This window comes from Leptonychotes weddellii, chromosome 6 (assembly GCF_054177405.1).
Source record: "Leptonychotes weddellii isolate Sample4059 chromosome 6, ASM5417740v2, whole genome shotgun sequence".
Lineage (NCBI taxonomy): Eukaryota > Metazoa > Chordata > Mammalia > Carnivora > Phocidae > Leptonychotes > Leptonychotes weddellii.
In genome coordinates, this window is record NC_138374.1 from 569,576 (window position 1) to 584,546 (window position 14,971).

Sequence of the window (14,971 nt, forward strand, 5' to 3'; positions counted from 1 at the left end):
ATGTTAATAAAAATTAATTAAATAAATAAATAAAAAAGAATGCTTATCCATTCAAAAAAAAACAAGAAAGGGGCGTGAGGATGTGGGGGCGAGGGACCCGTGCGTTGTTTTAATCGCGGTGCTCTGTGTCTGGCATGCCCAGTTGCAGAACATCAACACGCCTCTGATGAGGAAGCTGGCGCTCCTGCGGCTCAGCCTTGCAGAAGCGTCTCTGGACATGCTGCAGCTCATGTGGGCGGAGGCCCAGGCCCAGCAGCTTGAGCAGGGCTCCATGGACAAGCTGCTGGCCGACTATCTGCAGAGCTTGAGTGACTACACCTCCACAGGCCTGGTAACCGTCCCGAGATGAAGTGGGCCCATTGCTCTCGGTCCCGTCTGTGGGGTGCTGTGCTGGGACGGCAGGACTGACCAGGAGAAGGCGCAGGGCCGAGCTCTCTGCCTGCGAGCGCGTTCTCAGCCCCGGCGGCTCCCAGGGCCCCCGGTCTGACAGCCTTGGGCGTCTCCTGGGGGACGTTCCCAGGGGCATTGCACTCTCCTACCCAGGGTATGCGTTTGCTTTGACTAATTATGGCAGCATATTAAAGAGCTCTACAAAGGTGAATTCATTTTGTTAAAAAAAAAAGTTGAGTTTGCAAAAGATCTGAAGGAAACGTCCTGCCATTTCGGACATTTTCTTAGATTTCATGTACTATGAATCAAATTAACTTGATGTAACCATAAATACATCAAAGATAGGCCTAAAATTGAACTTGATATGAGCTTATCCATTTGTCAGTCAGTGAGTCTCAAATTAAGGTTATATAAGCAGATTTTAGTGACCCTCCCAACACCTAAGCCCTGGAAACCCTCCCCAAAGGCCAGAGGGTGCATTTCTCAGCTTGGATGGCACCACTCCTGGGGGCGTTAGACCAGGGAACTCAGGGACAGGATGGGGTGGTGGGGGGGATCGGGGGTGTTAGAGGGTAGTCCTCTGGCACTTTCCAGGGCAGGGTGCAAGTAACCACAAGGCGGTTTGTGTTCCTGTAGAAATGGTTCATGCTGAGGCGGACCCTGGCCCACGTTGTGTTGGCGCAGCTGGGGAGCCTGCATTCGCTGTGTGCCGGCTGCGTGGAGATCCGTGCTCAGGTCCTGGGCCTGGCGGGGAAGGCCCTCCGCCTGCTGGCCATCCACGCAGACCCCGAGCACCCCACCTGCTACTGGGAGGAGGGCCTCTCGGTATGTGCTCACCTGCAAGCCCCTCACCCATGCGTAAAAACAAAAGCAGCTATTTCAACCTCACCTAATCTCAGTAAGAACAGGGATATGAAACAGGCCTCGAATTGTCCCTGGTTAAGAAGGGTGGTGTGGGGCGCCTGGGTGGCTCAGTTGGTTAAGCGACTGCCTTCGGCTCAGGTCATGATCCTGGAGTCCCGGGATCGAGTCCCGCATCGGGCTCCCTGCTCGGCGGGGAGTCTGCTTCTCCCTCTGCCCCTCCCCCTCTCATGTGCTCTCTCTCATTCTCTCTCTCTGAAATAAATAAATAAAATCTTTAAAAAAAAAAAAATTTAAAAAAAGAAGGGTGGTGTGGCCTGAGAAAGGGAGAAAAAGGCAAGCAGTAGTCTCTCCGGCGTGACCAGTGGGTGGGAGAGAAAAACGGACTTCTGGAGACAGACTCTGGAGAGGAAGGGGGAGTGAGCACGTAGGTGGTCCACGTGCAGGACGTCCCAGCCCCAAATGTGGGCGTCCCGCCTGCATCTCAGCAGCTCTCCTCCAGGGGGTCTGGCGTCTGCCTGAGTGCCGGGTGCAGAAAACCCCCCTCCTCACGTGCAGCAGGGAACCCCAAGCCCCCTCACTCCCTTCCGCCACCCACACTGTCTCTAGAGCCCCCAGCAAGGCTGCCCAGCAGGCCTGGTGGCCCCGGGACAGGAATGCTGGTGATAGTTGCTGCCACGGGCTCTAGAAGCAGCAGGCCACTGGGCTCAATGCCTCTGTGGATGGCACTCCTTCCACCTGGAAGGAGCCTGCTGAAAGGCAAAGTCAGGCTTATCGCCATGGACTCTGCTCTTACAGGAGGACCCCAGCCCCGAGCAGCTGGGCTCCATACCCCCGTGTGATTGCCAGTCCGGACGTGTTGTCTGTGTGGATCCCAGGACCTAGGACTGGACTCACATTTGGGGGCAATGATGGAGTTTTGGCTCCGCGCTCGGTCTGTGTGTGCTGAGCACCTACACAGGTGTGGAGTCAGGTGGACATCGACCACAGGTGCAGCCTTAGCAGTCCCCTCCCCTCGGGGTTGGGGTCCTCGCCTGTGGAATGGCACTGACCATGCTCCCTCTCAGAGGGGCCAACGGGGAAACACACGCAGGTGTCCTCCAAGAAGTGTGCCCACTCAGCCCCACCCCTGTTCCGCAGCCCCATTCCCCAGCCGGGCTTCCCCCTGCTGGTCCCTGTCGTGACCCCACAGACCCAGAGGCTCCCTCTGTACCTGCTGCCTGGCGCCCCTCCCTGGCAGAGTCCCCTGGCACCCCCGAGGACCTCGTCAGGGTGGCTGGTCCTGCAGTCAGGCAGGCCCAGGTCCCTGGGGGCAGGTGGGCGCCTGCCTTGCTCGGTCCTGGCGGCACGGTGCTTGCTGGCTGGTGCCCATGCCTGGGGAAGGTGACTTGCAAGGATTGAAGGAAAGTAAGCCGGAATTCGATTGTTCTGAGACTGGGGACACTCGGGCCTGCTTCTCTAGAGCTGTTTCCCCGCCCAGGCTGCACCTGCCAGCCGCCAGGTCTCCTGGCCGGGGCCCCGCAGGTCAGTCCAGTCGGTGAGAGGCCTGACGGCTACCTGCAGCACGCCTCACCGAGGGGTCCCACAGAGATGCCCCAAGTGCGACGGGCACAGCCGGGCTTGGCAGTGGTTTGGATGCTGGCTGACAGGTGTCTTCTCCGCAGGCCAGCCCTGAGCTGAACGGCCTTAGGCAACTGGAGACGCTCCCGGAGGACAGGGCCAGCAAGGATCACTACGAGGACCTGCGGGCCTCGAGGGCCACCCCCAAGGAGCACCGCAGGAAGGGCTCGGATCAGCAGGTACGGCCACACCTCCTGCCCCGTGAGGCCCCGCCCACAGAGCCCACCTGAGCCCGAGCCTTGCGCCCCCGCAGAGGAGGACGGTGCTGGCCCGGCGGCACCTGGCCCAGGCCTCCGAGGCGCTGCTGCAGTGCATGCAGGTCGCCCTGGGGAGCCGCCTCCTGGACGTGGCCGCCGCCGCCAGCCTGGACATGGTGGAGTGCACCGGCGCCCTGGACCCGGAGGCCACCTGCCAGTTCCTGGCACTGTCTCAGGTACGGCTCTGCTCTGTGCCCCTTCCTCAAGGCCCTTCTTGGCCACCTTGGAAGGGGCACTTCCCTGGACACCCGGCACTCCCTCCTGCTGGTGGGCTGGCCAGCCAGGCTACAGCTGGCGTCTCTGCCTTGAGAGGGTGGTGCTCAGCTGGAAGAGGCAGCTTCCGGTCACCGGAAGAAGTGGGGAAGGCTGTCCCATCCTCCTGGGGTTCCCCTGAGCCCCAGCCCCCATTACTGACGTCCTGCTGGTCCACCAAGCCTCATGCTCTTGAGGCTGAGAGCAAAGAAGTGAGCAGGTGCTGGGGGCACCTGGTGATGGCCGGTGGCCAGGAGAAGCACAGCATCCCAAGATGAGCAGCCCCTGGCCCCCCTCCCACATGGGCGCCCCCTGGCCCAGGGCAGGGCTCAGGCCCTCGGCCCCGTCCCGGGTCTGTTTCAGAGCTGCCTGGCTTCAGAAATGATGCGGGATGTCCTGTTCACGGCCACGGCCAGCACCAGCAGCTCGCAGCTCGCGGCCCTGCTGCAGCTCGAGCACCAGCTGAAGCAGAAGGGGAGGACGTCCACCAGCTTCTTTGCGAGCGTGGAGCAGACATTGGCTGTCATTTCCAAGGTGAGCGAGCCGTCCGCGCCTGCCTGGGCCACACAGCCCAGCAGTGCCACTCTGTCGATAGCTGTGTGGTTCTGGGGGCGTCACTCGCCCTCTCTGACCTCTGCCTCCTCGAGGGCCTCCTGGTGACTGTAATGCCCAGGCCTGCAGCAGGTCGGGAGGGGACAGGGCCCCCGAGGGTCTTCTGGAGGGGGCGTGCTTCTTTCAGCCCGCAGTAAAACACTGCAGACGCTAGCATGTCCTATCGGCTTGGATGAGCAGGTGTGAACTGGGGTGTTTAAGGAAACGGAACTTGATGAAATGCAACGAATCGGGACGGCAGCCTGGAGCACTCTGACCGATCCCACTCGTCTTCCTCCCCTGCTGTTCTGTGCGCACCTGTGTGGGTCCGACCTCAGCCCTTCGTCCAGAGCTTCTCTTCTCCTCTGATGCTTGGGGCTGGGTCGTTGTTTGTGGTGGGGCGTCCTGTGCACCATGGGTGCTCACCAGATGCTGGCAGCCCCTGCCCCAGCTGCGACAACCACAAAGGTCCCCAGAATCATCCCCCACTGAGCGCCGGTGCTGGAAAGTCTCGCCTTCTCCTGAAGAGCAGTGCAGGCCGTCACTGGTGCAGGGAGGAGCGGGCCAGTCCACCCGGAGAAGCAGCACAGCCCAGGCGCCGACCCTTGGAGGACACGTCCATGTGTGTCCACTGAGGCTGGGGTGGGCGTAACCCACCTCAGAGGAACCTTGAGGGACCAAATACGGTGATGCACGTGCAGTGCTGAGGATGGGGCTGGATGTGGGGGTGCAGGGGCTTGGTCCATGGCGATGCGGGTCTGTGGCGGGCTGGGTCGGTGGCGGGGCGGGTCCGTGGCGGGCGGGTCTGTGGCGGGCGGGTCCGTGGCGGGGAGGGTCCGTGGTGGGCGGGTCCGGGGCGGGGCGGGTCCGTGGCGGCCAACTCCATCTGGAGTGCTGTGAGGGCTCCTCCTCCTGCTGTCTCAGGGATCCTTGCGGAAGACCTGCAGTGACTGGGTCAGGTGCACAGACCAGTCACAGACTCGGGGGTCGGCTGCACTTGGGGGTGGGGCACGGACCACAGCCAGGCACGCCAGCAGCCACAGCAGGAGCCTGGTGATGAGCAGAAACTGCTGTCCTTAGGCCTCTGCTGTGGACAGGAGAGGCAGGCTGAGCTACAGCTCCTGAGAGGGGAAGCTGTCCGCAGCGAGCTGTCCCCGACTGCCCCCCGCCCCGTGTCAGTGCTGACCTGCTGGGACTCGCAGCAGGCTGGGACGACCCACCTGGGGACTGCAGCTGCATCCTGGGCTGCAGGGAGTTTGCCTGAAACTCCTTGTGGTTCTCATGGCACCTGGGAAATAAGGACCATCCTGGGAGGAAGGGGCCTCAAGGACACCAGCTCCAGCAAGACGCCACGTGAGGTCTTCTCAGGGAGCGCGAGCACGGCACGGGGAAGGCGGACTAGCAGAAGATCGCCCCGCTGGAGAGGGAAGCAGGGATGAGCTGAGACAATAGTGACACAATGGCTTACGGTCTCCCCAAACTCACGAGCCCCCAGGCTCAGGAGTGCCGGCATCCCCACTCAGGAGGAACACAAGAAAGCCGCAGTGCATCCACGAGCACCAAGCCGCCGCTGCCCAGGTCAGAAACCCCGAGGGCCGCCAGCAAGGAGCCACGGGCGCCTGCGAGCCGGCCGGGAGACCACTGCCCACCGCAGAGCACAGACACGCATGGACGCACAGAAACCGAGGGAGTGGGCCGCCAGGTGGCCTGCAGCACAAGAAGCTAGGAGGGCCGGCCAGACAGAAACACCAGAATGCACAAGAGAACCAAGAATCCCACAGAGGCAAATATTTACATCCAAGGAAATAAATTCTAAGTGTGTAAAACAGTAATTTTAACATCTTGTGGAGCTGAGCTTATTTTGTGGAAGTAAAATGAAAGACAATGATGCAAAAAGCAGGAAAGATTAAACAGAGTTTACAATGCAGAACTTCTGTCACTACTAGGGAAGGGTAAAATTACATTTTTATTAGATTATAATAAGCCAAAGGTGAATGTCATGGTCCCTAGGGTAACCACTAAATTAATGTGTAACTAAGTTAATAAAAAGAAAAAATTCAAATAATAGTATTTTATTATCCCAAAGACAGGCAAAAAGAGTGAGGAGAGAGAATATAAAAACATATGTTCCCAGTAGGAAAAAGGCAGGGCAATTGTATTTCAAAACCCAAATATATATATAATTACAATAAATGTAAGTCGACCAAACCCTACAAGTCAAAGACTTAAAATTGTCAGATTGGTTGACAAGAACAACAAAATCCAATCACATGCCGCTTAAATGGGACCTGCTTCACATATAAGGACACAGAAATGTTGGATGGAAAAGATGAGAAACAGTATCTAAGTCATGAAGATACTCATCGGATGAAAGCCAGGTGACCCGGGGATCAGTCGACAGGGAATCAGCATCCTCGGTCTGTACGTACAATGATGTAGCTTCAAATGCACGAAACAGAAGTGACAGGAATAACAGCAGCACTGGACAGGCCTGCATCCGGTGGGAGACCCACTGCCGGCTCGGCTTCCCATGGAAGTAAGCACACAGGGGTGTGTAGGAAAGCTGTTCGTGTGTAGGTCTGCGCGGATGTTCACAGAGACGTTCACAGAGCGCAGCACCGACCATGACTGGGTTCTCTTCTTTCCAAGTGTGCAGGGAGCGTGCGCCAGGATGGACTGGTGCCGGGCCATAGCAAACCTCAAGACTCTCCAACCAAGGGAAATCATTCCCTTTGTTGTCCAGCCATAGTACAATTAAATTAGCAACCAATAACTGAAAGATACAATTAATCTGAAATTAAACAATATACTTACCATCATCAATTAGTCAAAGGAGAATTCACAATGAAATTTAGAAAATATTTTAAACTGACTTGGAGAATGAAAATGTCATATATCAAAACCTATGAGACTTGTCTAAAGCAGGGCTTAAGGAAAAATACAGCCTTGAATACAGGGAGAAAATCTTAAAAACAGTAATTTAGGTTTTGACTTCTAGAAGCTAGAATAAAAACATCTCTAAGAAAAATAGAAGGTAACAAATAAGAAACACGACAGAAGCAATGGAATTAAAACAAATATATGGTAGAGGAAACCAACAGTGGTAGAAGGGTTCCAAAGAGAAAACTAATAAAATTGATGAACATTTAGGAAGACTCGAAAAGGAAAAAAAAGAAAGAAAGAAAGCCCCAAATTCCACTATCAGCAATAAAAAGACATCATGGAGATCCTTCAGACTTCAAAAAGCCAATAAGGGAATATTCTGTACGACTGTGCTCTGGTAAAGTTTGGCAATCTGGATGGAATAGAGAAATTTCTCAAAAAATACAACCTATCAAAGCTGACAGAATAGAAAATCAGAATGATTTATTATCTGTTAAAGAAATCAAATCTTTTATTAAAAACATCCCCACAAAGAAAATCCCAGGCCCAATTGGCGAGGATGTGGAGAAAGGGGAACCCTCTTACACTGTTGGTGGGAATGCAAGCTGGTGCAGCCACTCTGGAGAACAGTATGGAGGTTCCTCAAAAAGTTGAAAATAGAGCTACCCTATGACCCAGCAATTGCACTACTGGGTATTTACCCAAGAAATACAAAAACACCAATTCAAAGGGATACATGAACCCCAGTGTTTATTAGCAGCATTATTTACAATAGACAAGCTATGGAAGCTGCCCAAGTGCCCATGGACTGATGAATGGATAAAGAAAATGTGGTCTATATATACAATGGAATATTATTCAGCCATCAGAAAGGATGAGATCTTGCCATTTGCAATGATGTGGATACAGCTAAAAAGTATTATGCTAAGTGAAGTAAGTCAGAGAAGGGCAAATACCATATGATTGCACTTATGTAGAATTTAAGAAACAAAATGAGCAAAGGGAAAAAGACAAGCCAGGAAACAGGCTGTTAACTCTAGAGAACACGCTGATGGTCACCAGAGGGGAGGTGGGAGGAGGCGGGATAGGGGATGAAGGTACGCACTTGTGCTGAGCACCAGGTGATGTACGCAAGTGTTGAATCACTATGATGTACACCTGAAACTAATATTACACTGTGTTAACTCTACTGGAGTTAAAATAAAAACCTAAAAAGCAAGCCCCAGAGGAGACCCTCAGAGCACGCATTCTGTGCTCCCTTCAATGAGAAAAGGACAGACGCTCCCACAAAAGAAAAACTACAAGACTGGAATGCCACAAAAGATACCCAAATGGTCCATAGACGTTTTTAATGGCACCCAACTTCATTCGTTTTCAGGGAATTGCAAAAATTAAAACTGCATTCAGTCACTACTAGACCCCCACCTGAACATCTGCAATGGAGCCAGCCGGGCCGCATCGATGGAGGAGCCTTTCTGGAAGCACGGCGGGCGGCCTGCGCTGAGCAGAGATGCTCCCCGGTCCCCAGGGAACACGTGCCTGGAGGCCCGTCCTGCAGCTTCGGCCAAAGCGGGCGGGCGCTGCCCGGAGGGGACACAGGCTGGGGGCGCGCCCAGGCGGTGCGGGACTCCGCGCCTGCGACGCTCCGGCTTCCCATCCGGGCAGGTGGGCGCGGCCCGCGGAGCATTTTCTGCCTTCTCTCTGCTCCACCCGCACACGGGGACGCCAGTGCGGACCCCAGTCGGCGCTTGCAAACGCGAAGCTGGTTTCATCAGCAAGTGGGGACGTGTGCTTGTGGGCTGTCGTGCTCATCCAGGAGGGCGCGGAGCCGGGGCGCGGGTGGGAGGAGCGGGGCCGGGCCGGCGGGGCGCGCAGCGGGGCAGGGGCGCGGGGGGCGCACGGGAGGGCAGGGGCGCGCGCGCCTGTCCACACGCGTGGCGTTCAGGGGACCGGGAGGAGGACGGAGGGAAGACACTAGGTTGCTGGAGGATCTTCCGTTGGTTACTTGTTTGGGTTCTTAGGCTTGCTCGCGTCAGGCGGGTCAGGTTTGTGACGGAGGCCGGGGGTGGAAGCTCGGTGGATCCCGGTGGATTCCGCGTGCGCCCTCTGCCCCCTTGTGGCGGCCGCGAGTCCTGCAGGGGTCGCGCCCCAGCCCGGCCGCGGGGCACCTGGCCTGAGGCCCCGCACAAAGCCTAGCAGACATCTCAGCGACTGGGCCTGCATCGTGCACGGTCGGTTGATTCCTGTTTATCACACACAGGCTTGGCAAAATTTAAGGGTCACTGAGCAGCATTTTAACCTCCTGAATGAAATCCCGCCTACCTTTCGGATCCTCATCCTGCAGCACTCGCCGGACAGGTAAAGCCTTCCTATTCCTGTTCTGGGGCCGGCCCCGGCCCTGTTAAGAAGTCTCCGGGCGGTGTGAACACAGCACCCGGGCTGTGACGATGGAGGGCATGTTATGGACCGAAGGCCGTGGCTGGACCAACACGGACTGGCAGAGGCTCCCAGCTGAGATGGGGTGGGGCAGCAACCCCCTGGGAGAGGCAGGCTGGGACCCCTGGGGACCCCGATCCACCTGCTGTCCGCAGCATGGGACCTGTGCGTCTGCTGAAGGCCTCCCTCACCACGGAGCAGAACCCTCGCCTGTGCCCAGATGGGCCTGTTTCAATTCTGGGTCTTGACTTGGCCACGGCATTCATGGGGAGGGGGCTCCTGCTGGGGTGTATGTGGTTCACTGACTCGGGACCCCACGAGCTGGGCTTCGACCCTGCCCTGTGTCCTGCCAACAGGGCCCATCTGTACTGCACAGCCTATAAGAGACCCACGTCCATCCCCGCGGCCAAAGGGAAGGTGCTCCAAGTGGGAGGTGAGTTCTGCCGCGGAAGGTGTTCATCGGGCCTCCCCCACGTTGTAGGGCACTCACCGTGCAGGGCTGCCACAGGCGGGGGCCATGACGCATCCCTGGGGGGCTTGGCGACCCAGCCCTCCATGTGCTTGCCCAGTGGGGTTTGTTGAGCCCGTGAGAGACAGGGAAGGAGACAGGGGTGTTTCCTGGACCACCAGCGGCCCCGAGATGGACCAGCCACCCCCTCCCTCCTCCAGAATTTCTTCTCCCAAAAAACACTACATTCCCACTTTCTTCCTTAACGTCTCTGGCATATAACTCCACTTAGCGTTTCATTTAAAATGAAGGAGGGCTGTGGAACGGAGACATCCATCTGTGTCCCCACTTTTGACAGCTACTGTGAGTGCCTACGAGCGAGCTGTGTCCATAGCCAGGAACTTCTTCTCACGTGGAGAAACCCTGTGCCCGCAGTTTGCTCACTATTACCCACTCCCGGCGTTCATGCACACCCCCCACTCTGTCCTCGGCCCAGAGGGTGGTCTGTGAGGCCGTGGGGTGGGGACAGCAGGGGTGTCGGTCTCCACAGGCTCCTGCAAGGTAGCACGGTTGGCCGTGAGCCCGGACACCTTCTCCTGCCTGTTGGCCAGTGCCCAGCAGTTCCGGGAGCTGACCCAGGCTGTGGTGCACAATGAGGACCCGGCCCTGAGCTCAGGCACGGTAAGACCCATAAGCCCAGCTCCCAGGGCTGCTGCCACCGCCATGCAGGGGACCAAGACCCTGGCCCGGCTGCAGCAAGGTGGGGCAGGCAGGGCCAGGTGAATGGCACTGGCCATCCAGACCCCAGGCACTGCTGGACACTCAGGTCGGGGTCCCCACAGGGCAGCCAGTTCTCTGAATCCCTGAGCGAGTCTGGTGCGGCTGCCTCTTGATGTCAGCAGAGACCCTGTGGGGCCGGGATGCCAGGGTGACCTCTCGGAGGACGGGGCGGGCGGATGCGGCAAGGAGCACTGCCTGCAGGGGGATCTGGTGGGCCCTGGTCCTGGGGTAGGCGGGTGCAGGGAGCCCTGTTCTGCAGCCGACTGGGCCCCTGGCCGCCAGGCTTTTTTTGGGAAGGGCATGTTCGAGGGCCCTGCAGGGTCCTTCCCACTCTTTGCTTTAATAGGGTTGGGATTTTATGAGGTCCCCACCCTTAGACACTTCTAATCACGGGCTGATGTTTGGGTTGAGACAGGAATTGGAAAGTGTGCACCTTGAAAGGGAAGGACACTCTCTGCAGAGATTCAGTGATGTCCTGGCATCCATGGAGGAGTACCTGAGGCCACTGTTCCCAGTGCTCAGCAGCCCTGCGGCCAGGTACCTGCCGTGGGCTGACAGGGCGAGGGAGGGGCTGGCTACATCCCGGCGGGGGTGGGTTTCGGGCGCAAAGTTGGCACTCTCCTCGGGACAGACAGGAGGGTCACCATGTCTCCGTCCCCAGCAGTGCCCCAAAATGCTGAGAGCAGCCAGGAATAGGATACCCGGGAGCCAGGGCGGACAGGGTGGGGGGCTCAGCCTGTGGCCAGCTCTGCTGCCTCCCCGAATCCCAGAATGAGCCGGCTGTGGGGTGGGGGAATGCTGTTCCCACATGGAAGTCCGAGTCTCTGATGCTGTGAAGTTGATGAGCTTTGCTCTGTGCTGAATCAGGCCATGCTGAATTCACATCCACAATGCCCGACTCAGGACCATCTACTGTAGGGAATAAGCCCTAGGGCTGCTGAAAATCTTCTCTGGGGGCGTGTCCCAGCCACTCAGGTCCCTTCTGTTGCTGGTGCAGGGTGGGAGTGGGGAGCGCGGCCCAGTCCTGAGCCCCTGTGATTTATGCTCGGTAGAGAAGAAGGCAGAGGGCTTGGGCAGTTGAGTGAGCGGTACGTTTGAGGTTTGCCCGTAGGTCAGAGACAGTCCTGAGTCCCGTCTGCTTCTGTGAGTGCTCTGATCCCTGGCCCCCAGTACAGGGAGACGGGTACCCAGGAGTGAGTTATGGAACGTGCCTCGTGGGGCTCACTGCCCTGATGTTCCTCCCATTCTTAGTACATGTGATGTTCACGTGTTTTTAAGAACCTGGACATGCCTTTGACTTCTAGAACACAGATTCCCACGCCTGCTGCGGATTCCGGGAAATCAAAGGGCAAAGACAAGGAAAGGAAAGTGTCCCCGCCCCATGGTGAGTGGGGGCCTGACAGGAGCTTCTGCGGGAGAACTTGGGCTGGGATTCACCCAAGAGCGCCGGCGGGGCGGGAACAGGCGCCCCCAGAGGGCCTCCCAGGGAGGTGGGAAGGTCCCCAGAAGGTTGTGTGCGCAGCCCCGCGCCAGCGCCCTGGGTGGGGGCTTGGCACTGCTACCAGCCGCACCACAGACCCCCGCACGCCCGCCCTTCCTGGGAAAGCTGGCAGGCTGCGTGTGCCCCAGGCGACACGAGGGGCAGACGAGCTTCTGCGTCAGTGATCTGCCGATCTCCTGCAGGAAGGGTGGATGTGCCGGGTGCAGCCGCCGCGGGGGAGAGGGCCCCGGCGCCTGAGCGGGGGCTTCCCGGTCACCTCTGTGCCACCAGGACGGACCGTCTGGTTCTCACTCGCTGTGCTTACACGTGTGGGACACGTGCTGGCTCCGTCACGCACACCCCCCAAGTGGCCAGGGGCGTGGCACGTCCGGGGGCTTCTGCCTCCCACCCGGCGCCTGCGGCTTTGTAAATCGTTTTCCTCAAAGGCATTTTCATCGCGCGCCTTTTCTGTCGCCCCCACAGAATTACTCAATAGAAGGGAAAGGAGGGGCTGCTCTATCCAAGGGTGCTTTGATTTCCAAAAGTGCCTGGCGGTGCCCTCGGGCCAACACCTCGCCCTAGACGTGGTCACTCCGGCTCACGTGCCAGTGCCCGCGGCTGCCCGGGGCCGCCCTTAGGGTGAGGGGCCAGAGCTTGCCCACCTGAGGTCACTTCTGTGAACTGAGATTCTGCCCTAAAAATTCCCCAGATTAAGGGCTTTGCTCACTTTTAAGTGATTTGTTTTTACTTTGTACATATAGTTAATTCAGTTCAGGTGTCTCGTGGCCTCGCCCTTCGTCCCCTTCACACCTGTCACAAAGAGCAGGTTTTCTCACGAGCCAGGCAGGTCCGGCAGCTTCTCCGAGGGCTCCGTGGTCACTTGGAGAAGCTGCCACATCGCAGGGGTGCAAATCCTTTAGCGCACATCTTCATCCTTCGAAAGGGGGTTCCGTGCTTAGAAGGACTCATGGCATTCCTGGACCTGCCCCAGGAATTGGCTGCCCATGTGGGGGCAGGTCCTCGAACCAGGGAGGACCCGACGACCCTGTAACCTGGGCCCCACCCGGGTCTGAGCTGTGACTTAGCCGTGCCACCAGAACCAGTGTCCATCCCCCAGAGAGCCCGGGCGCGCCCCGGGCCCCACTCCTCACGCGCTGAGCCCAGCTCAGACTTCTTCGTCTGTGTGCGGTCGAACGACGTCCACAAGGACGTACAGACCCGGACCAGCAGGCCCGCCCCAGGGGTTTGCCCGCCCGCGGGGGCGCGTCTCCCTCTGCCTTCGTAGCTGGTGTCCCCTGTCCGCAGTTCAGCTCGAGGCTGCAGACAACACCATCCTCATTGTGGACAAGGATCTTCTGGAGCTGCCGCTGGAAGGCCTCTCTGTGTTTGAGGAGGCCGTGGTCTCCTCCGTGTCCCGGGAGTTCTCCCTGCAGATGTTATGCCATCGCCTCCACGAAGAGGAGACAGGTAAGAGCGCCCATGGCCACACTCTGCTGACCCTGCAGCCGGGCCCGTCTAAAGTGCCTCCCGCGGACTCCTGTCGGACGCTTCCTATCAGATGTGCATGCTTTCTTCCAGGCCCTCATCCGTTCATAGTCACAGAGCACCTACTCTGCACCCAGTGTCTGAGAGGTGCTAAAGGTCCACTGAAGGAGAAATTAAACATTGTTCTTGGCCCACAAACCGGGGATGGGTGGTGACCAACGACATGGCTACTCATTTCCTAGGTGGTGAGGGGCAGGGAGGGAGGGGACCGGGAGGACGGATGGCACTCAGGCCTGGGGGCAGCTGGGGACTCGGGCTGACCCTGTCCTGTCCTGGGGGCTGCTCGCGCCCATGTGCCCAGCATGTGAACCTGTCCAGGCTGGAGACTTGTGCTCTGTGCTCTTTGCTGCACTTCAATAAATGTGTTCAACTAAAAACAAATAGTTTGGACTTTGGCTTCCATCCAGGAGAAGGTAAGAAGGACCAAATTGCCCTTCTAACAGAAACAAGTGAAAACCCGAAATAGATGGAGTGGTGGGTCTCGGACACTGGAGGGCAGGCCGTGCGGAACCTGGTCCCCGAGAATGGGGCCGACCCCATGGAGGACGGGCCATGAGCCCAGAGAAGGAATACAGGAATTAATAATGGCCAGTGTCCCCCCACCCCAGATCTGACGAAAACCATAATCCCATGTGTCCAGAAGTTTCCATAAGTCCCAGACACAGGAAGCGGAGAGGAGACTCCAGGGCGGGTGTTCAGAGTGACGAGAACCCCAGCAGTGTTTTGGCAGCCACCACGGAACACCCAGAAGTGAGGCCCGGAGTGACCCCGACTTCCCAATGGAGACCACGCATCCTTATGTCACCGCAGAAAGTCCGAGGGCTGCAGCCTGCACACCGACGGAGAAGATGAAGGGGAGCACAAAATACACGAGAATGCACAAAAGGCAGAAAAAGAGGGAAAGTGGGACGAAGAGCAGATGGGGCCGGTGGAGACCGACAGCAGGGGTATTTGCCTCTCCTGTGCGGACGGTGAGGAGGGAGGGTCCTTTGTGGACGAGCTCGCCATGTCCAAGACCCCCTCAAATAACAGGACAGAGAATACGCCGCCCCCCCGCCGGCCACGCCATGGACTCACTTGTGTCCACGTCTAGGGCCAAGTTTTGCCGGGTTATCTGGTTTTTGTTCTTTTCGTTTTGTGGGGTTTCCATAGGTTTGCATATGGATTTTCTTATTATTTACGACAGATGCCTCCTCCCGCTCTGGAGCTTGTCCATTCACTCGCCTAAATGGTGCCGTTTGAACACAATATTTTAATATAGTCCAATCTATCAATCTTTTGCTTAATCGCTTGTGCTTTGGGGTCTTTTTTTAAAACTTGTTTTCTTACGTCACAATCATGAAGCTATTCTCCCATGATATCCCGTAAATACATCTGTTTTTCTTTCCTGCCTTTTACGTGGTATTCACCCTCCTGACCCGCAGCGTA

At 57.5% G+C, this 14,971-nt stretch overlaps 1 protein-coding gene across 1 annotated transcript in view; it reads left to right on the forward strand.

Moving 5' to 3' along the window:
• The window catches only part of CFAP46 (cilia and flagella associated protein 46), a 123,995-nt gene that overhangs the window by 101,951 nt on the left and 7,073 nt on the right, over positions 1-14,971 (forward strand). Inside the window, exons 41-52 of the mRNA XM_081822985.1 lie at positions 143-331; positions 1,027-1,215; positions 2,916-3,050; positions 3,125-3,304; positions 3,744-3,914; positions 9,115-9,212; positions 9,647-9,723; positions 10,289-10,419; positions 10,934-11,055; positions 11,823-11,902; positions 12,919-13,004; positions 13,096-13,465. Coding sequence (XP_081679111.1) covers positions 143-331; positions 1,027-1,215; positions 2,916-3,050; positions 3,125-3,304; positions 3,744-3,914; positions 9,115-9,212; positions 9,647-9,723; positions 10,289-10,419; positions 10,934-11,055; positions 11,823-11,902; positions 12,919-13,004; positions 13,096-13,465 — 1,828 coding nt within the window. The remainder of the gene's footprint in view (positions 1-142; positions 332-1,026; positions 1,216-2,915; positions 3,051-3,124; positions 3,305-3,743; positions 3,915-9,114; positions 9,213-9,646; positions 9,724-10,288; positions 10,420-10,933; positions 11,056-11,822; positions 11,903-12,918; positions 13,005-13,095; positions 13,466-14,971) is intronic.